The sequence below is a fragment of the Hyalella azteca genome, unplaced genomic scaffold, assembly GCF_000764305.2.
Source record: "Hyalella azteca isolate HAZT.00-mixed unplaced genomic scaffold, Hazt_2.0.2 contig3562, whole genome shotgun sequence".
Classification (NCBI taxonomy): Eukaryota; Metazoa; Arthropoda; class Malacostraca; order Amphipoda; family Hyalellidae; genus Hyalella; species Hyalella azteca.
The window spans coordinates 41,723-64,188 of NW_025933809.1; the positions used below are offsets into that span (position 1 = coordinate 41,723).

The 22,466-nt window shown below is 37.2% G+C and overlaps 1 protein-coding gene across 2 annotated transcripts; it reads left to right on the top strand.

Moving 5' to 3' along the window:
* The first annotated feature begins 8,658 nt into the window (after window positions 1–8,658).
* On the top strand, window positions 8,659–14,104 carry LOC108679201. 2 transcript variants are annotated; one of them, XM_018167804.2, is made up of 5 exons: window positions 8,659–9,204; window positions 9,843–9,964; window positions 11,602–11,686; window positions 12,490–12,663; window positions 13,291–14,104. In XM_018167804.2, exons 2-5 carry the CDS (start codon window positions 9,926–9,928, stop codon window positions 13,347–13,349), a joined length of 357 nt encoding a protein of 118 aa, XP_018023293.1. In that variant the 5' UTR covers window positions 8,659–9,204; window positions 9,843–9,925; the 3' UTR covers window positions 13,350–14,104. The 2 variants fall into 2 exon arrangements, with proteins under 2 accessions (XP_018023293.1, XP_047735612.1); XM_047879656.1 differs by having other exon boundaries at window positions 12,490–12,714; window positions 13,291–13,353.
* The last annotated feature ends 8,362 nt before the right edge of the window (window positions 14,105–22,466 follow it).

Genomic DNA, 22,466 nt, shown 5'->3' on the forward strand with positions numbered 1-22,466 from the left:
GTGCTTCTACGTCGTCGAGCGTGCAATGCACTACCTAGAAATAGGACTCGTATAATGATCGAAATGGAGGATTTGCTTTTTATTTGGTTAGAAGACTTTTATTTATCTTTTATTTATCTCCCCTATTATTTAGAAAAAATATGATGAATTTTAGTTGAAAAAAAAAATTATTATGTAACTTTGCTATTTTTGAGGATTCATTATAATTATTCCCATATATTCTTAAGCTTGATTAGCGCGGTTTTGCTTAACACGGTAAAACTTAGGGATTTATTAACCGCGTTAATCAAGGGATTGCTTTATGTTTCACCCAATAAGTTGCTGTTATTACCACAGTTGCAATTTTTCCCATTTACCTTGATTCACTTTAATCTCTTGTGCGTTCTCTCTCGCGTTACTCGTGCGTGCTCATATCAATTTATTCGAACTGATTTAACCTTGGTGCTTGCTGCTTGATTGTTCTGTCAATGCTAAGGGTTTTGGTTTTGATTAACTGCTGTGAGCGAGGTTCTTTTATTCGACTTTACTTTTATTGATTATATGTTTTATCTTTTGCAGCTCAAATACCTCACTCATGCTCCCATTAGTTCATTGCGGTCAACTTAAGAGACAAATTTTTAACTAACTAATACTTTATATAAGTAAGTTTAATTGTTGAGTGAATGGTGCAGGCATAAAACTTCCAAGTGGTTAGGTAGGTACTTTATAGAAACTGAGCAAGTTAGCCTATGTATTTTATGCCTTTAAGAAGTTCATTTTTTGCCTCAAATAACGATGTTGGGTAGAAAAAGTGGTCTTGGTGGATCGAAATAATATATGAACGTTCAAAATTAGAATTCCAGCCTGGAGCCTCCCAATGTCTGGTTACATTTCATTCCATTTGCAACTGCATCTGTACTGAGTGTAATGGCTGCCCGGTACTTTAACAATACATGATATACATCCATATACAGAAGAAAACTTTCATTCACCTAAATTGTTGCCACTGCCAGAGACTAAAGAACCCGATATAAGCATTCCATAGCACCGGCAAGCGGCAACAATGTAGTTGAAGACTACTCAGTACTTGTCTTATAGCCTAATAAGAATTAGCTAAGCTGCTAGCTATGTACAATGTATTGCAACACTTGATGCCTCTGTACCAAAAACATTCAATTTATTGGAACCTAATACAGTAGACACTAAAGGCAACAAGTTTATATACCAATTTGTCATAGTACATTTATGCTAAACCATGAATAACAATACCTCAAAATTAATTAAAGACTGCCACTCAATATATTTCAATATATAAAAAATAAAAAAAAACACAATTTTTTTATAAAAAATCAAATGATTTAATCACATGATTTAATTGTTGCCAACCCTGAGCAAAAGTAAAGTATAGATGAGAATTAACTATGCCTGCTAGTGCTATATAATATTGTCACCGGCCAGAGCTACAACAAGCCAATCTAAACGTTAGGCATGTAATTCACTATCAGGATCGAATGCTCACCGCTCATAGGCCAGGACAATATGAATAAATTCCAGACTACTGTGCTCATTGATCTATCCTACAATGCCGTTCAACTCTCCTTGTCATCGTCAGTTAAGCCAGTTCAGTGGCCATGGAATAATCATGACAAAACACACTTAAAATAGTTTATTGAATCACTTTGTTTAAAATCAGTAAAATCTGGTAAAGGGCAAGCATAAATTCCAACTAAAATAGCTATTATGAGAGACGTTCAATTCTATTCATTATTGCACAGCTTTAATGCACGTAGTTAAGGTTACATTTATTCGCGTGGCAAACGATAGCAGTTAAGACTAAATCCTCACGGTGTTACCGGGGGTAATCTTGGGGCAGACCAAGCTTATGTGTTTCAGCTCACAATTATATAATTTTCTATTTCAGTATTTATTGTTTTCATTAACTGCAAACATAGTTATTATTTGGCATATTTCATGCATTCGTGTCTAATGTTGCCCTATGTTTTTATGTCTCGTTTCAGGTATTGAATATTTGAACGACCCCATAAACCTATATTAATGCATGCCAAATAAACTTGTCTCGAGTTAGCAGAATGTTCTGAAACTCGCACCGCCATCACCAGTTGGTGAGTTGGCTGTTTAGTAATTATCAATTATTTAATTATCAATTATTTAATTATCAATTATTTAATTATCAATTATGTCTAATGTACATATTTTAGGCTGATTGTTTTATGCATTTTGGTTCTTATTCATTATATTGTCATTTATTGTTACAATGGTTCTTTTCATATCTATCAGCTTGATTAATTTTTAGTGTGATGCTTGTGCTTGCAATAATTACTTTGTTTTCTTAAATCATTTTTGCACTTGATGACTTGAAAGATCTGCACTTGCATTTGCTCTTGACTGTTTTAACTCTATAATATATTCCTTAATTCACTATCCTATTTTGTTGATCATGTTTAAAGTCAAATTAACTTTACTAAATTCCCTCACACAGCAAATAAATTATTATGTCTCTTATTGCATGTATATTTATGTTTATTTGTTTGTTTCAGTTGCTGTGTGTATTGCTCCACCCATTGTTTCATATTCCTTAGTTTCATATACTATCGTTTCATATACCATAGTCCCATAGTCCTAAATTTGTTTGTTTATTGATTCAATTCTAATTATGAGCTTGGCAGATTGTTCTTATTGTATACAATTTTTAACATATTGGCTTTCTTTTAATAAATGAAAATAAATACCGTACCTATGGTAATTTTAACTTAATTTCCAATCCGGTCAATGTTACCCCGTCACGGCTGCCATTAGGTGGTCAAAGTTCCCCCATTGGGGGGTGGCACCCCCTTTTCGCAAACTATGACACTTTCCTAAAATTTGTCATTTGCATATGTAACTAGAAGAGTTCTACTACAATGCATCAAAACCTGGAGTTATTTAACCAAAAAATAAAAAAATTGGAGGGGGTACTCCAACAGGCTTTAAATAATAGCTCTTTTTCATGGGTCACTTTTTTAATTTTTTAACCTATTAGATATGCAAACTTTTAAATCTTTCTATTGTGTTACATAGCCTCAGTATTAGGCCTTTAATGCCCATTGACAAAATTTTTCTATGTCAAATAGTTTTTGAGTTTTGGGGGTTTTTGTTCAAAAACAAAAAGTGGTCAAAATTACCCCGGGAGTCAAAGTAACCCCATTTTACGGTACCTTGCTCAGGGAAAAAAATTCACTTGGTGAAAAATTAATGCATCATCGGTCATCATAAAATTGTGCATAGAATGTCATAGATAGAATTGCACATCATGCAAAATAGAATGAAAAATACTTAACATAAACTATGATTTATTTCTCCAAAAATATGATGGTTGTCACTAATATCTTCCTTTCTGTTTCAGGTGTTTCTTTACAATATTTTTTTGTTATAGTGAATTCACTTGATCCAATTAAAAATATGTTAAATTACAAGCCCAGTAATGTAAACTGAAAGTGGACAAGGTTGCTGTCAGTGATCAATGGCATGTCCATGGATAGGGTAATATCACATCAATAATACAGTAATGTATGGATGTTGTAGTAAATTAATTAAGGAAAAAATATAACTCAGTACTCACTACAGTGAGTGACAGCTTGCATTTTCTCGTCGACAAAAACGTGAAGTCACCGACGGACAGACGAAGGGATGGATGGACAGACATGGCGAGCACAATAGTGCATTTTTCCATAAATGAGAAAATGCGCTTAAAAGTAAAGATCACAGAAAATGTCATTTTAAATTCTACATGTAGATCATTTACTCTACAAAGGAAGAGGAGGACTTTGGAGTACTGTTAGTAGTGGATGAGTACCGTCAAACGGGGTAAAAAATGACAGTCCTCCAACATTTTGTAGAAATGTTGTAGCAGCTAAACTAATTGAAGTATTGCAAAACTAAAAATAGTGGTGTAAAGTTCAACATTTTTACTATCTATGCAGCATAAAGCAAGTTAGAAATCATACATTTATTGCCTCTAAAAAAATCCCTGAAAAAAGTATGAAAAGTGAGATTTTGGATAAGTACCTCTGCTAAGGTCTAGCAGAAAAAATATTTGTATTGAAAAATTTTACTTACATGAAAGTTGCACACTAGTGTTGGCTTAAAAACGTGATTGACAGAATTTGCATATCTCATTCCAAGAAAAAATGGCAGCCATTTCCACAAAATGTGGTAGTAAGGGACACCCTCCTTGGGGTAATAAGGGACACCCCTAAAATTGCATTTACAGTAGAACCTTGGTTAGCAAAGGCTCCAGTTAATGAAAAAGTCAATTAACAACAAAGAATTTTGATTACATTTACCTCGCTCATTGAAAAAAATTTCACTTAATAAAAAATTACGGTACTGCATCAGTCATTACAAAATTGTTCATAGAATGTCACAGATAGAATTGAGCACTGGGTAACAAAGAATGAAAAGTAATTAACCTAAACTATGATTTATTTCTTCAAAAAATATGATGGTTGTCAATAAAATATTCCTTCCTGTTTCAGGTATGTTTTTTATAATCTTTTTTGTTATAATGAAATCACTTGACTGGATTAAAATTGTGCAAAATTGCAAAGCATCCTGTAAGCTTACAGATACAGAAGAAAAGCTACATGGCTGCTGATATGAAGCTTGCAGTGGACAAGGTCATTGTCAATGCTCAATGGCATGTCCATGGATACAGTAATATCACATTAATAATATGGTGATGAATGGATATGGTGATATTACATCAATGAAGAAAAACCAAGTAAAAATCACAGAAAATTTCATTTATTCTACATTTACAGCATCTACAAAAGAAGAAGAGGACTTCAGAGTACTGTTTGTAATAGATGAGTACACTCTGCATGCTTCAAATGTTTAAAATTTAGTTTTATTTCAAGGTTTTACCCCATTTCCAGATTAATTCAGGAGCCTTTTATATTGTGTCTAGCACCTTACAAATAGCATATGGAATTTTTTTGGAGATGCCATTATGCCCTTGCAAAGACCTTTAAAATGAGCCCAAACTTGTTTATTAAATGTTTCATGGTAAGAAGTTATTAACAAAAAATGCTCAAAACCATCCCTTTTTACCCAGATTGACAGCACTCTTTGCATGCTTCAAATGTTTTAAAATTAAGTTTTATTTCAAGTTTCTCACATAACCCCATTACCAGGGGTAATTCAGGATGCTATTATTTTGCATCTGGCACCTTATGAATAGCATATGGAATTTTTGAAGATGCCACACAATAGCCCTTGCAAAGACTTTTAAAATGAGCCAAAAGTCATTTATGAAAAGTTTCATGGTAAGAAGTTAACAAAAAATGCTTAACTGTTCCTTATTACCCCATTATATGGTAGGTTATTGCAATTTGCCAGACAATACTATGACTATCACACTATATTTTCTTCTCTCAGTGTAAGAAATGCCTGCAAAAGAGGTTACAATTTGTGTCTCTGATTTAAGCATAGCTCTTGGCCTTTCATTTATTGCTGGCTTTTTTTTTGGATATCAAGCAAGCGTACTTCTTGGCTTTACATTTCTTATTGGCTTTTTTTGTGGATATCAAGCAAAATCCTGGAGGATTGAGTGGATCAAGAGAAGGAACCTCATGGACTCCTCAAGTCGCCCTAAATTCCGACCATTTGCCCATCCTGCTTCATCTACCTCCCGCCATAGAGTCTCCAGCTCCCCGGACGGCCGGTTCTTATACTAACTTTAAGAAAGTGGACTGGCTCGCCTTCACGGCAGCAGTTGAAGCAGCACTCAAGGCAGTCCCTTCCCCCACCTCATGCGGAGGTGAGTCGACCCTTAGGGGCGTCCTGGCGGCTGCTGCCAAGCAGCACATCCCTGCAGGCTTTAGAAAGGAGTATTCCCCCGCTGTCAGCCCTGCACCCGGTTGCTCATGGAGCAATGGGATGACATCAGAGCACATAACCCTAATGACCACTGGCTCACCAATCTCAACCTAGAAATCTCCACTTCAATACAATCCCATGCCAGGAATATGTGGCAGACACATCTCGCCTCGTGCAACAGGCAAAATCACCAGTCAAAACACTGGAACCTTTTCCGCTCACTATCCGGAAAGCTTAGCCGCCCTCCACCCAACCAGCCAATCCAATTTGGTCAGACCCCCCTCTTGTTGTAGCGCAGATCTCCACCGCCTTCTGCAAACTATTCACCTCCATCGCTCTGCACTCCCAAAACCCATCCACTTGCTGCCTTATGTGTTGAATTTTGGCTGAGCACCCCCCGGACAGGACACCGCCCCTTTCACCCCCAACATGGTGAAACTTGCCATCAGAGCCGCTAACAATTCTTCCGCTCAAGGTCCAGATGGCCTCACGGTCCTCCACCTCAAACACCTTGGCCCATGTGGCCTCCAGTTCCTCTCCCACATCTTTAATATCTCTGTCTCCACGGCCTTCATTCCTTCTATATGGAACTCAGCCCTGAGACTAGCCACCAGCTGCCTCAAGATGGCCCCAATCGCCCATCTCCACCATGAGACCGGCGTCCTCCCCCTGTCCGCCCACCTGGACCTGGCCTGTGCTCAATTTCTTGCCAGAGCCCTCCATCCTACCCATACTTTTTTCAACATCATCTCTGCTCCCCCCCAGAGACCTCCCCATGAAAGCGTCAATCAAGACAAGGTTCAGCCACCTTGTGGTGCCTTTCCTGGCTCATGGCATTATGCCCGACAGTGCCTATGGAGCGAGCAGGGTTGGCAATGATTAAATCAAAATGATTAAATCATGTGATTGAATCACTTGATTTTTTTTATAAAAAAATCTTGATTTTTTTTATTTTTAGATTTTTTTATTTTTTTTTTATTTTTTCATATATTTAAATATATTGAGTGGCAGTCTTTAATTTATATTGAGGTATTAGTATTCATGGTTTAGTATAAATGTACTATGAATGACAAATTGGTATATAAACTTGTTCCAATAAATTGAATGAATTGGAATAAATTGAATAGGTTCCAATAAATTGAATGTTTTTGGTACAGAGGCATCAAGTGTGCAATACATTGTACGTAGCTAGCAGCTTAGCTAATTCTTATAAGGCTATAAGTAGTCTTTAACTATTTGACTATTTGTTATATATTGAGTACAATATACAATTTAAATGTGTTAGCTAGCTTATACAGGGTGGGGCAGAACTGACTGAACAGTTTTGAGGCGAAATAAGAGTAATGGAGGTACAGAAACAAGAAAGTTTATTTTCCTCAAGATTAGCATAACATACCATTTAAAATACTTACCTATGTTTTGAAAACAATATCAGGAACGACTGTTGGAGTCGTTCACAGAAGTTTCATACAGCACGTTCACACATATGGCAAGGTATGGCCATAACCTCTGCTGCAATAATCCGTTCCCTTAGCTGTGGTAGGTTGTGAGGGCGACTTCTGAACCCCTTTCTTTTAGATGTCCCCAAAGAAAGAAATCGCAAATGCTCACATTAGGTGACCTCTCAGGCCACTGTAAATCACCCCTCAGAGTCTGGGAACATGTGTTTCAAAACATTGAGTGACATTCGGGCTCTGTGAGCTGTAGCTCCATCCTGCTGGAACCACATGTCTCCCAATGCTTAATTTTCAACAATGTTTTCCATCATGGGCTGCAAGAAATTTTGTAACACTGCAGCATAGCAATCGGAATTCACTGTTACGGTTACTCCTTCCTCTTAGAACGACTCCAACAGTGTGTTGCTGCTAACGGCCCCCATCTTCCAGATATTGTTTTCAAAACATAAGTATTCTAAATGGTATGTTATGCTAACCACTAGGAAAATAAACTTTCTTCTTTATGTACCTCCATTACTCTTTTATTTTACTTCAAAACTGCTCAATCGTTTCTACCCCGCCCTGTATATTGAGGTTGAGATTGTATTGACCTTTTAGGCAAGTAGAAAGATTTTCCACGCTAATGTGAGTATTCTAATTAAAATATTTAATTTCAATCTTTAAATACTGGTATGTGAATTTAAAACTAGAAACAAAACAATTTATAAAATAATTAAATGCAGTGAATGGATATAAAATATTTGAATTGTGCACATGTTTATTTCAAACAGTATTAGATTTTCTCATAACTTAAGTCTCATTTCAAGTTGTATGAGGTTTGTTTGGTTATCATTCAGTTTATGTTTAGTAATGTTTATTGGTCTGAATTAAATGGGAACAGTGCAGTCAGTCACTAAGTCACTATTAGTTGGTGTGTAATGTGTATAGAGGGTAGAGTCTGGTAGATTTATAGGACATAAAACTAGTAGATCTATTGATAGTGCTGTGCACTGTGCTATCAGCTACCTATCTGTTATGTGACTCTTCATTGTTTAGAAGATCTGCATTCCTGAAGTGTTTTTGTATATTGAAGCCAGCTAAATGGTCAATATTTAACTCATTACCTTGCTCCATACAAACTTTACAAAGCTAATGAATAGACTTACCAATAATTGTTTACCCAAAAATCCCTAAGTGGTAAACGCCACCTTGGCCTGCTGGCCATTATTAAAGGCAATAAGTGCCCTTTTTAGCCATCCATTATGATCCATATACTGTTATTGTTAGTAGGCTAATTGCAACATAAAAAATAACACTTCAAAAAGACAAAGAAGTTGAAAAAATTGAAAAAATCAGATGAATAAAAAAATCATTGATTTTTGATTTTTTTAAGAAATACAAAAAATCACCAACCCTGCTCCGCAGGGAGATAGCCACCCGTGTTGCGTCAACTCCCATTAACAATGCTGTCCTCACAACCCCACCACCACCAATTGCAGCAGAAGAGGCTTTGCCCCCTCATCGTTACTGCTCAGTGCTATCCCAGCTACACTCGGGATACTGCAGCTCCCTTGCATCCTACACCCACATGGTGTAGCGCTCCCTTAGCGCCGCTTGCCTGGAATGCTGGGATCCCCTCCAATCCGTCCAGCACCTCTTTGCCTTCCCCATGTCCCTCAGCATCTCATCTATGTGCGACAACCCTGTGTAGGCGTCGGCGTTCCTGGCCACCCTCCCTGCTTTCGCCCATCTTCCCCCTCTTTCAGTGCCACCCCTCCGACCATCACCGGAGCCTCCACCCACGCGAGGTGACTTTTGGCGCAAGGAACAATGACAAGAGAAGGAAAGATAGACTGCATAGAAAAGTTCTGCAAATTCAGGCTGAAATTGATTCACTTCAGAAATAGAGTTGGTGAGTAAATTATCTGGACCCTATAATTAAATTGTGTAAATGTACATGATGAAAATTATCCGTGGTTTCCAATATATTTATAAATTTATTTCCAATCATATTACAACTTCAAATTCATCCCAGTTTATTGACTCAATTTTGGATAGTATTTCTAAGACTGTGTGAGTCATCAGACTACCAATAGGTCTGGTTGTAATGTTAGTTCTTGACCACAATGGCAACTGGCAAATGAAAGTCTTCTTAAAACCTGATTATTCTAGTCATGTATGATATATAAAACCTGATTAAAAGGCATTGTTCTTTATTTAATAAAGCAAGTTTTTGTTTGGACTGGCAACCCATAATTGAATGTTTATGACATACTCAATACATATTTATAGGTATGTTATTTCTGAAATAGATACCAGAATAAAGTTAATAGGCTGAATTCGTCATGGTTCGTTTTTTCCTAAATTTTCATTTATTAAATTTACATATTTCTTTCATCTCCTATTTTCATATCATAATAAACCATATTTGTTCAAAGGATCTAGCATTTACAGAAAATTTTTTATCCCTAATTAAATTCAGCAATTGAAAATACCTACGTATATATAATGAGCCACTAGCTGTTGTACAATTGATTTATTTATATTCAGGTTTTCTCCATGTCAGCCATGAGTGGAAGTGAAGAACAACTTTGGAGTTTTTAGAGTCTCAGCTTAAACAACTAGAACAGAAAATGTTTGGCTCAGCTCCAAGAGACACAAATTATCCAGAGGTAAGTCAGAAGTCAATCTTCACCTATACTTGGATAAATTTACTTAATTCTTACAATTGGAGCTTTCCTGCCATTTTTGGAGCTGTTGTATTTTTTAAGCTGTTGTATTTTTTATAGGGTAATTATATTGCATCTAATTACGTATTAGGTACGGTATGTATTATGTAAACTGGAGGACTGAACCCAAGACTAGCTCAGTAAGTTGCCTGAAGGAAGAGCAATGGACATGAAATACCTATTAACACAAAGCTGTACTATTTAAACATGCAAGTTGATAACAGAGGCAATGTTCATATGTGAATAACTAAGTTTTTGTGCTGTACAAAACAGTTGACTTGCATCATACAATAGCAGTTATCAAGACCTTTTACACTTGCATATTTATATTGAGACTGACTAAACCCCTTGGAGCCAGACCACATAACATTTTGTGTTGGTGTTTATTCATAGAGATAAAATTGTTTATTATATGGTGTGATTTGAAGCTGCCAGCCAAGAATGGCTATTTTTGGTGTGTAAGAAAATCTGAGGCAAGTTTATTGACGTGCACCTGGAGCCTTATGGAAATTGCAGTCACCTTCTTCTTTAATGTTATATGATTCTGTTAATAGTTGTAAGTTCAATAATTGGAAATATTGTGGCTTGGACTAACAATTCACCAACAATTTTGATTGAAAAATTGAAGAAATCTCTGCATAACTTCATTTTAATTGAAGCTGTCTTACCCGTTTATTTTATCATGCACTAAATGCACTGCAATCAACAAGTTTCTAGATGTCAGCTCCCAGGAAGAAAAATTAGCTAACTGATTTTATAGTTGTAGTATAGTATAGTTCTAGTATAGTATAGTTATAGTATAGTTCATGTACCCCAACTTTTTTTCTAATAGCAAAATGATGGCTTTGGTTGATTATGCCAAACATTATTTTCAGGGAATTCTTATAAGCTATCAGTTCTGGCCTAATATTTTCTGTTCATTCATGATTGTTAATCAAATATACATTGACAATTACGTCAGCACTCAGCAGCAACAAACTAATGTCAATCTTTTTCTTCATTTTCCCTATTTAGTCCAATAGTGTTCTAATTTGGAAGGGAACTGAAGAAGAGATGAGGAAGGAAATTTGACATCCACTTTGAATTTAAGATTATATATATATACAGTATATTCATGGTTGTAAGTGCCCTACAGCAGCACTGATCATGCAGCCAGATATCCACCAGCACAATGCTGACTATGACGCTGATAGAACTAGTACACATTTAAATAATCCTGAAACGTTATCTCTCAGTTATGCTTATGCAAAAATTGTTTGGATCTGAGACCATGAATGTGTAGTTTATTGATCAACCAAGTAGTAAGTTTATTAATTAGTGTAAGTAGTTTATTAAGTAGTAATTTATTAATCAAGTGTAAGTGTAGTTTATTAATCAATGGTTAAGTTTATTGATCAACTGTCATGTTTGGAAGATTTGTTATAGAATGTTTTATTCTAGCTCATTCAAATAATTGTACATTCTTATGCACTTAAGTAGGGATCCTTGTTGATTACCAAACAACTGACAAATAAGTGCCCAGCTTCACTATGATAATAACTGCATAATGCTAATAATATAAATAATCATAAACTGCGCAGGTGATCAGCACATTGGCTGTGCTGAGCACTGATCTGGGCAATGCTCTGAGCACCCGGGACCGCATGATGGCTGTCATGAAGAGGCGTTAGTATTGACTTATACTATCTCTCAAATTTTAGTGGAGCATACATTTGTCAATATTTTTCCAGTTATCATTCTGATCAATATTTAAGTAATTATTACAAATATTTTATCCTAAAATTCATTAAAAATTTCACTCTAGCCATGCAATTCTACTTCTAAGGTCAAAGTGATATTTTCTTCAATTCAGTCGAGGCATTTTGCTCAGAACTTCTATGTTAATTTGCACTCTGATTTAACTTGCCATTTATCACTTGAAATCAACTAAGTCGTTTTAATTATGAATTCATTCCCTTCATTTCACCCAGTAATTCAACCATGTAATTTTATTCAGAAGTTTCTATTAGTGTGGCATTTTATTGGACAATATCTATTGTTTTTTCTAAAAATTAAACAAGAACTTTATCGAAAATTTGAAAATATCAGGGTAGATTGTGATTTACCTATGTGTATTTCTTTAACTAGGCAAACACTGTTGGGCTTGAACGATCCCTCATTTTTTCATAAAGCTTGAGTCTTATGAATATCTTGAGTATCTGTGATGCGAGTCACAATTATTTGAGTAGTTAGAACAATAGATAAAAAATTTCAATGCCAATTGACGAATTACGACTTTGTCACAGTTAATGACCTGTGATGTTTTTATAGTTGATGAGTTGTGATGTAATAGTTGATGAATTATTTAGCTTCCACAGTTGAAGGATCCCATAGTTGGAATGGCTTTACTTAGTTTTAACGGCTGGATAATTATATAGTAGTCGGAGTTGCTGGATCATTTATTAGTCACAGTTATCTGACCACGACAGTTGATGAGCTGGATGAGTACTTGGATCCTTGCTACGGGACGTCTGCCTCCCAGCTTCCTGTGGGCACACTGAGCGACGTTCTTCTGAGCCAGGAGCAGCACTGGCAGCAGCAGCACCAGCGTCTCCAGCACCTCACACAGCTCAGACCTGTGCTCAACTCCCAGCCTATTGCTGGTGATCAGTGAAATGCTGCTCATTTTGCCTTCGAGACAATTCAAAATAAAGGTTCTGTAATGTTCTATGTTTTGCATTATTCCGATCATTTTAAAACCATCGCTTGTGTTAATGTACTTGTCGTCTAAAAATTTCCAGTAACTTACAGTAAAGTTTAAGTTTTGGCGTAATTCCAATTATTATGCTCCCATCACTGGGGTTTCTATCTATTAAACTTCTAATCCAATTAAAGGAGATATTTGCTTTTAGGATATGATGAATAATGGAAAATCAGTTTTTGTATGACTAAAAATAAAATGCAAGATTTTCAAAATTTTTTTTTGTGCATTAGAAATCTTCCTCCACTAATAACCTTAATAACTTAGCTTAGCTATACTGAAGACATATTGACTTGATACAGTTTGAATCAATGAATCATAATTTTATGTTATATGAGCTTATTCATTATATGTACTTTATTAATGGCCATCATTGTTGACCTGTTGTGGTTAAATTCATTTTGAACGTGCATTTCTAATATGAGATGCTTTTACTAAACAAATAACTTTGGTACATTTATTTTATACATCCTTCTACATTTTCACATCAACACTCGTGCATTTTTGTTACCCTGGCATTTGACCCTAGACTGCATGGCTGACGGGGAGAAGCTGATTGAGCTGACGAGCAGGAACAGCGAGCAATAGGAGCAGGAGCAAGAACAAAGTCAGAGGATCACGCATTTCCTCGAGTCCTATAACGCCTTTGTGAGTTCAGCGCAACCTCAGACCGCGTGTTGAATATTATTTTAGCCTTATTTTAGTGGAGAATTTGATGATATTCATGCATACATGACCACGACGTCTTCTCACCATGGATCGGTCTAATTTTAGTGGAGAATTTGATGATATTCATGCATACATAACCACGACGTCTTGAATCTTCTCACCCAGCATCAGCTGAATTGATTTTGATGATTCGATGATATTCATAACTACACCCAGCATCGGAGAAATCTAATTCAACGATATTCATTCGTATATGAAGGCCATGTGATGAATTTAACAAATATTTTAATTTAGTGCAATTTGCAAATTCCAGAAAACGTTTGCTTGCTGGGATTATGTAGCGTATTGCTGTGAGATATTAGGTTTCCTGGCTGGTATATGTAGAAAACTGATGTTCTAAAGTTGAAGTTTACCTAACGCGAATTTCCGGCTTATAAACATATAAGTTGAAAAATGTACAATTGTTTTCTTGATATCACTGAAGAATAGCACTAAATTTTGCACTCAATATCTCTTGTTGATTTCATTTAGTTACAATTTTAATACTGTAGTTTTCTCATGAAAGACCAATGTTTTTGTCTTTTGTATCACTTCAATGCTTTTAATTTGTTTATTAGCTGCCACACTACAACTGCTGTAACGAAGGTATTCTTAAAATGCACTGTTGAACAGTTCCTCGTTCGTATCCAATAACCTCATCTCAGGGAGGTCTCTGGCCTTACCCGCCGCAGAATGCAAATTTGGCATTATATATTGTTCAAAACTTTGTATTTCATTTTACTTTTTTTACGTAATTTGTCAATACTCTGATAACTTGCTTGTTATTTATATTCAATGGGAATGAAGTAATGCCGCCGACCGCTGGTGAGGCTGGAGACTAAGACCTCTGGAATTCCCAGCTCCATTATTTTCGTTTCATGTAAATTTCTTCTACTATTTGTCCCATTCAATTAGAATTTTGAACGCGCTCGAATTTTCTCGAATTGAATCTTATTCCTATAATTTGCATCAATTTATTTTTTTTTATTCTCTATTTTTGTGGAAATGCCAAGCCAAGAATTTATTTGAATTTGAATTTCTTTCTCAAGATCCCATCTAGAAACAGTACATAGTTAAAAAAAAATTATTGTGCTGTTCTATTCAGGGTTGGTGATTTTTTGATTTAAAAAAATCAAAAATCAATAATTTTTCTTATTTTTATTTCATGATTTTTTTTATTTTTTTGATTTTTTTATTTTTCAGTTTTTTGTCTTTTTGAAAGGTTATTTTTTATGTTGCAATTAGCCTACTAACAATAACAGTATATGGATCATAAGGGATGGCTAAAAAGGGCACTTATTGCCTTCAATAATGGCCAACAGGCCAAGGTGGTGTTTACCATTTTGGGATTTTTGGGTAAACAATTATTGATAAGTCTATTCATTAGCTTTGTAAAGTTTGTATAGAGCCAGGTAACGAGCTAAATATTGACCATTTAACTGGCTTCAATATACAAAAACACTTCAGGAATGCAGATCTTCTAAACATTGAAGAGTCACATAACAGATAGGTAGCTGATAGCACAGTGCACAACACTATCAATAGATCTACTAGTTTATGTCCTATAAATCTACCAGACTCTACCCTCTATACACACTGACTTGTAGTGACTGAGTGACTGACTGCACTGTTCCCACTTAATTCAGACCAATAAACCAATACTAAACAAAAACTGAACGATAACCAAACAAACCTCAAACGACTTGAAATGAGACTTAAGTTATGAGAAAAGCTAACACTTTGAAATAAACATGTGAACAATTCAAACATTTTATTTTCATTCACTGCATTTAATTACTTTTTTATATATAGTTTTATAATTTTAATTGTTTTGTTTCTAGTTTTAAATTCACATATTTAAAGATTTAAATTGAATATTTTAATTAGAATACTTGTATTAGGGTGGAAAATCTTTCTAATTGCCTAATAGGTCAATACAATCTCAACTTCTCAATATATGGGGTGGGGCAGAACCGATTGAGCAGTTTTGAGGTAAAAAAAAAAGAGTAATGGAGGTACATAAAGAAGAAAGTTTATTTTCCTCGAGGTTAGCATGACATACCATTTAGAATACTTATGTTTTTAAAACAATATCTGGAAGATAGGGGCTTTAGCTGCAAAACACTATTGGAGTCGTTCTCATAGGAGGGAGTAACCGTGATAATGAATTCCGATCGCTAAGCTGCAATGTTGCAAAATTTCTTGCAGCCCAGGATGGAAAACATTGTTGAAAATGAAGCATTGGGAGACGTGTGGTTCAAGCAGGATGGGGCTACAGCTCACACAGCCCGAATGTTACTCAAAGTTTTGAAATGCATGTTTCCTGGAGGTCTGGTGTCTCTGAGGGGTGATTTATAGTGGACTGCGAGGTCACATGATTTGAGCATTTGCGATTTCTTTCTTTGAGGACATCTAAAAGAAAGGGGTTCAGAAGTCGCCCTCACACCTTACCACAGCTAAGGGAACGGATTAGTGCAGCAGAGGTTATGACCATACCTCGCCATATGTGTGAACGTGCTGTAGAAAACTTCCGAGAACGACTCAAACAGTGTGTTGCAGCTAACAGACACAATCTTCCTGATATTGTTTTCAAAACATAAGTATTTTAAATGGTATGTTATGCTAATCTTGAGGAAAATAAACGTTCTTCTTTAGGTGCCTTCATTGCTCTTTTATTTCGTCTCAAAACTGCTCAATCGGTTCTGCCCCACCCTGGATAAACTAGTTAACACATTCAAAATGTATATTGTAATCAATATATAACAAATAGTTAAAGACTACTTATAGCCTTATAAGAATTAGCTAAGCTGCTAGCTAGCTATGTACAATGTATTGCAACAATTGATACCTCTGGACGAAAAACATTCAATTTATTGGATCCTAATACACTCTAAAGGCATCAAGTTTAAATACCAATTTATCATTCATAGTACATTTATACTAAACTGTGAATAACAATACCGCAAAATAAATTAAAGACTGCCACTCAATATATTTAAATATATATATATACAAATCGAATAAATAAAAAAAAAATCGAAAAATCATGATTTTTTATAAAAAAAATCAAATGATTTAATCATTGCCAACCCTGGTTCTATTGAAGTTCTGTCCTATTGATATTTCAGTATATTTGACATGTTGCACTACACGCTAGTAATCTGACTTTAGAAATCACTAATTTTTGATATGTACGTTTCTAGACCTGATTATAATAGAAAACTCAATTGATATATAATATATTGCTATAGTAATGAAGGCTCAGGACTTCGACCAAATTGTGGAGGCATTCAATTGCTACGCAGGAGCAGACCCAACGCAGCACCTCATTGACTCCTTCCCGCAGTGAGTAACGTGTGGACTTGATGGTTAACTAGAAATTTTCCCGCCATGTCCATGGTGCCTGGGAGTAATGAACAGAGTAGAAGTGTTTATTATTGATAGCCGATGATTAGAGTGGTGAACCTCTTTTTTTTTAACCGCTGTTGGCAAAGTGGATTAGGTCCTAGAGCGGATGGCGTGAATTGACGCAGTTCGTGTTTTATAAATTTTTTAAACCACTTCAGCGTATGCAGTCGTATTTTTATTCGTGATCTTCTTTAATATGAGGCAAGGATTGAGTTATTAGTGAGTAATATTCTAAAATGTTACGTCTGTTGTACAGGTTTGAGCCCGCCATACTGAGCAGCATCGCAGCGCAGGAGGTGCAGAAGTACGTCAAATCAAACTACAAGAAGTTTGTCAATTCTCACAAGCCGGCGTCTTACTTCAAAAAGTGAGTTAACTTGACCCACGTCTTGTATATAGTGCGATTGCAACGGTTAGTTCTTAACAAATTATTTAAACATCACTAAATCAATAATAGAGAAAACGATATTGTTAATAATAGAACAGTTGGTCACCTTTGTTTGAAAGAACTTTACGACAATGTATTTGTTGCTTTTTATTGCTCCCTTTACTTTCGACTCTGGAGTATTACCTATTGTTTACGCAGAGGGGGAGATGAACATCGGCGAATAATGTTAGTATTTGTTTTGCTTGTACTGTTTGTGTGTAAAGAACGAGGATGTATTCCCAACTTTTACATAGTTAATTTTTTACAGATACACGAAAGCTGTAGAGCGCGGTGAAGGCCCGGGTATTCTACTGCATATGGCCACGAAAAGCATTTTCCCCCGGCTCTGCTGGCCAAGATTGTGCTCGAGCGCTGGCTCCTCAGCCGCGACGAACTGAATGTTGCTGCCGGCGACGCTGTCCTCCCGCCTCGCGACCAAGCCTCGCCACCCGCTTCGTCTGTCCTCCAAGCTTCTACTGGCCTCCAAGCCTCTCCTGGCCTCCAAGCCTCTCCTAGAATAACCCCTCCTAACGGCAGCGCTGAAGTTGCCTCTTTAGACTCTGTGGCTCAAGAAGAAAATGGATTGAACCAGCAAGACTCCTTGTCGAACTTCAGTAGTAGTCCCGTCAATATTCCTGACACATCAGCGAAGTTAGATAATTAGAGACATTCACTGAACAATCTGAGCAGTCCGGGAAATGATCTATCAGACGTTTTTACCAAACCGGAAAAAGGTGAATATTCATTTGATGGGACAGATAAAATTTGTAACATCGATATTACTGTTCCGTCTTCAAATTGGGAATCCATCCAAACAGACAATAATCTGTCAGTGAACGAGTTACTGACGTTAAGTCCCAGTAACGAGGTGATGGGCAAAGATACAAGCAAAGTGTTAGGGCACACTTCTGACACCGCAGAAATGCAAGCTGGTCTCAGCATCGGAAGCGTCGCACCTTCAGTGGGAGGAGACAGGCGTGAAACGCAATTCGCTAACGACCTCACCGTACCGCCCTCTCGGAATTCCAGTTTAGTGAAGGACTCGAGGGAAGCTCAAGCAAATGATTCAGTGATGACAAATACACGAGCCTGCGCTGCGTCAGGCAAGAGCGGTGCGGGCCTCCCATCCTAGCGAAAAGAAGAAAAACGGTAAGCTAATAATGCTCGGCCGTGCATTGCCGAAAAATCTCTATATGTTTACCAAATCTATAATTAAGAATCTAGAAGTAAAATGCTAGGTGAGTTTTATATTTTAAAACACTTTTTCTATGATTTCCAATTTCAATATCATTTAATGATTCTATCTCAAGTCATAAATTAAAATTTTATTACCTTGAATTTTTCTTGTAACCGTGTTGCTGTCTTGTATTTTACCTTTCTTTTCTACAGTGCCAAACCCTAAAACTGTGACTCTAGTTTCTTCAATTTAGTCTTGCACTTCGAAGTTTGAACTTGAGTTTCCTCATAGAGATATTCACTCATTCATTCTAAAATGTCTACAACCAAACATACATTTTCCATTGACAATATTCAGTTCATATTCACGTTGATGCTAATTCTCTTATCTATCCACTTATTTATGAGACTGCAAATTGAGCCGAATTTAATAAAGTTTGTATCTACCACTAATCATCTCTTGTGTGCTAAAGGATTATTACGTTTCTAGGTCAAGGTTGTCATGTATGGTGCGGTGAGCGTCTGCTGGGTGCCCGGACGCGTGGGGGTGCGAGGCAACGAGAGGGCGGATGAGACGGCGGTAAACGCCGCATCTTCGGACCAGGCGATCCATAGTGAGCAGGTCCCTTGCCGAGGCCACTACCCTATCATCAAGGCAAGCATCCGCCATATCTGGCAGGAACAGTGGCTGAACGTGAGAGAGAACAAACTAAGAACAATCAAGGATTGTGTACGAGTGTGGAGTTCATCATACCAGAAATCTTGGAGAGCCACAGAGATGCTCGTTAAAACTACTACCCCAACACCACTGTTCTCAGCCCAAATGAAATGCTGTCTAGGGTGCTGAGGGAAGTTCCCCGAAGCATCTTTGGGACTGACAACCTCAGACAATATCTAATCGAGTGTAACCTGCTGCCAGATATCTAGCACGGCACCATGACATAGGTCTGAAGAGACCCACACCTCCGACTAAACACCATACTCGTGTCATCATATTACTGGTTGAGATGAAAAGCAGAAGACGGATAGAATCTGCGCCTTGGAAATAGAAAGGCATACACCCTAGACCAGATGGATCAGGCTACGAGCCTGAAACCAACGAAGAAGCCTGACCCTGCAAAACGAATATTTGACCTTCGGCGCGAAATAGACGACACTGATCTGAAGCGCTAGAAACCTCTCCCTACTACTACTACTTGTCATGTATGGAACTATCGTCTTATGGTCATATATTTCAAAAGTATTCGTTGTTGCTTAGTACAGAATGACACGAGCGGGAAGTTGACTTGACATATTTTGAAAATAATTTAAAACGCTGTATCTAATAATTGCGTTTGAGCTGTTTGTTGATCGGCTACACATGTGTTATGGCGTTTTATAATATTTTGTTCTTCTTTCAGCCAGCAGCAAGAGTCTCATTAACAAGATGTTGCGAGACACCTCCCTCATTCCTGACAAGATCCTCAGCTTTGAAGTGCATTTAGTAAGTGTATACCAAAAAAATATTACATTATATCTCTGCGATTTAGATGCGAGTCTGTTTTGAGACTGTTTTTTTAAATGCATTTGTTCTATATTTTCAAGTTCTAATGGAATTTCACTAAAATAACTAGCAGCACTCTACTTTCTTTGATGCTTAATGATTCATATCATTAAAAGCACATACTACTCAAAGTCCTTGATTAATAATAGCACATTGCTGCGGTCGAATCAAGATTTTTCCGGCCTGCTTGCCTGCAAATTGATACAATTATTTTGGTCTTAACATCGCTTGTTACTCGGCAGTGTCTGGTGAACGACGACGTCTACGGCCCCTTCGCTGACACCATCAAGCAGTGAGTGGTGATGCAGCTGCGCGAATGGTGATGGTAGCCACTTGTGATGATGTGTGACGTGACGACGAGAGTGTCGTGATGGTAATGGTGATGATGTGTGTCGTGATGGCGAGAGTGTCGTGATTGTGATGGTGTGTGTCGTGATGGTGAGAGTATCATGATGGTTAGCGTATCGTGTGGTGGTGAGTGTCGTGTGATGGTGAGAGTATCGTGTGATGGTGAGAGTGTCATGACGGTTAGAGTATCGTGATGGTGATAGTGTCGTGTGATGGTGAGAGTGTCATGATGGTTAGAGACACTCATGAAATCAACTACTGTCATTCGAGTCACTCAGTCGAAATGTGAGAAACTACGTCTATCCTGACTGCATTAGTCAAAGAGAAATTTACTTGCAGGTGTGGGAGGCCGAGTGGTGAACTGGATCGAGAGTAAAGCCTCGTTTGGTGACCGTGAGAACCATAGATCGTACTTCAACGAACAGCTATGGAGCTACTGGAATAGGTGACAACACTATACACCAGCTCCGTTGTTCGGTTACCCTTTCATGTCCTAGCAACAAAATAATTTGTTAGAAAAACATAGCAATATTCATGTTATTAAGTACTTACATATAATTAGTCTGCTCAAATTCCTTATGAACTTATGTTCTTGAATTTTTTTGGCGTTTTGGTTGAATTATTTCTATCTGAAATGCTCCGTCAGGTTCGGTCCTGGTTTCGTCATTTACTGGTTTGGTTACATCGTCGAACTCAATTACCTGGAGGACAAAGGTACCGGTATCCTAGTCAGGGATTGCTTCCCTGACGACATCGTCACTATGGACCCGCTGGCCGTCAGGACCTCAGGACTAAACCATCTCTAAACTGGCTGTCAGTCTACTTTATTACGAGCTATTCTTTGCTGAATAAATACTTAAAAATTTTCTAATTTCTTTAATTTTTCATTTATAGCTTGGCATTTTTGCAAAGCGTGATGGTTATAGTGTTGACTATGATCCGTTGGGCAAAGGACACTTCATTCAATAATATGTCAGACTTATTGCCTCCCTTCAGTGTAACTCAAACTGCAGTTTTCTTCACCACTTCATCGTACCTTCAGGAATTCTCACTCGCAGCACCAATTAACCGTGCTATAGTTTTCTCGAAACCACGCTCTTAGGTAAAATAATTAATCCTGAGTAACTTTGCGTTCTAGAGTTTATAAATAAAAGGGAGCAAAGAACGAAAATTCCGACGACTCAAATTGAACTGAAAGCTTGAATGTTAATTACATTAATATCGCTTTAGAATTTAGCGAGTTCGGCAAGTACGAGTTGCTGGGAAATTTATGCCCAAAACTCTTCCCAAATTACGGCCTAAAAGTGTAGGAGCGGAGAAACACACAAATAAAACTTACTTAATACATGATAATTTTAAATCGATAATTAATTTCGGGCATTGTTTATAAACAAAATAAAACCTCATAACATAACATAGGGATCTCGGCGCTGAAGTGTAGGCCTGATGTGGCCTGTCGCCGATTCTTTAACTTTTCGTACCTTGTTCACAGAAGATCTATAATCGTGTAATTTGACCGTACCTTATCATGACTGACGATAGTTTGAAGTAGCTACTAGACTTCCACCGGGTTCGATATGGTGCTAAGCATTTCAAATCTGACAGTACCTGTTCCTGCAGGTGCAGCAGGTACATGAAGCGCTGAGGGTAGTAGTGCAGGTACAGTACCTGCTTCTACAGGTGCAGCAGGAACATATATTTTTCCATAGTTTCATCTATTCTGTTCTTGAACGCGTTCATACTTGGAGCACCAACGATGTCATCGGGGAGGCTGTTCCACATGTCGGTGATTCGAAGCGAGAAGAAATTTTGTCGCGAGGAGAAGTTGCAGCGCAGTTTTTTTAGTTTATAGCCGTGCTCCCTGGTGTTGGTTCCTGTTTCAAATTCTAGTAATCCTTTAGGGACCTTGTATAAACCATGAGTATACTTGTATACTTCAATGAGGTCCCCACGCAGACGTCGATAACTGAGGCTTGGAAGCTTCATAATCTTCAACCTTTCTTCATAGGACTTGCCCTTCAAGCCTGGAATTATTCTTGTTGCACGTATTTGAACATTCTCTATTAAATTTCTGTCCTTTTCAAATCTCGGTGAC

Coding starts and splice junctions, on each gene's coding strand:
- LOC108679201 (XM_018167804.2), top strand. CDS start 9,926: ATGTTTGGCTCAGCTCCAAGAGACACAAATTATCCAGAG. Junction 9,965..11,601: donor GAGACACAAATTATCCAGAG/GTAAGTCAGAAG, acceptor TAAACTGCGCAG/GTGATCAGCACATTGGCTGT. Junction 12,664..13,290: donor CAACTCCCAGCCTATTGCTG/GTGATCAGTGAA, acceptor ATTTGACCCTAG/ACTGCATGGCTGACGGGGAG.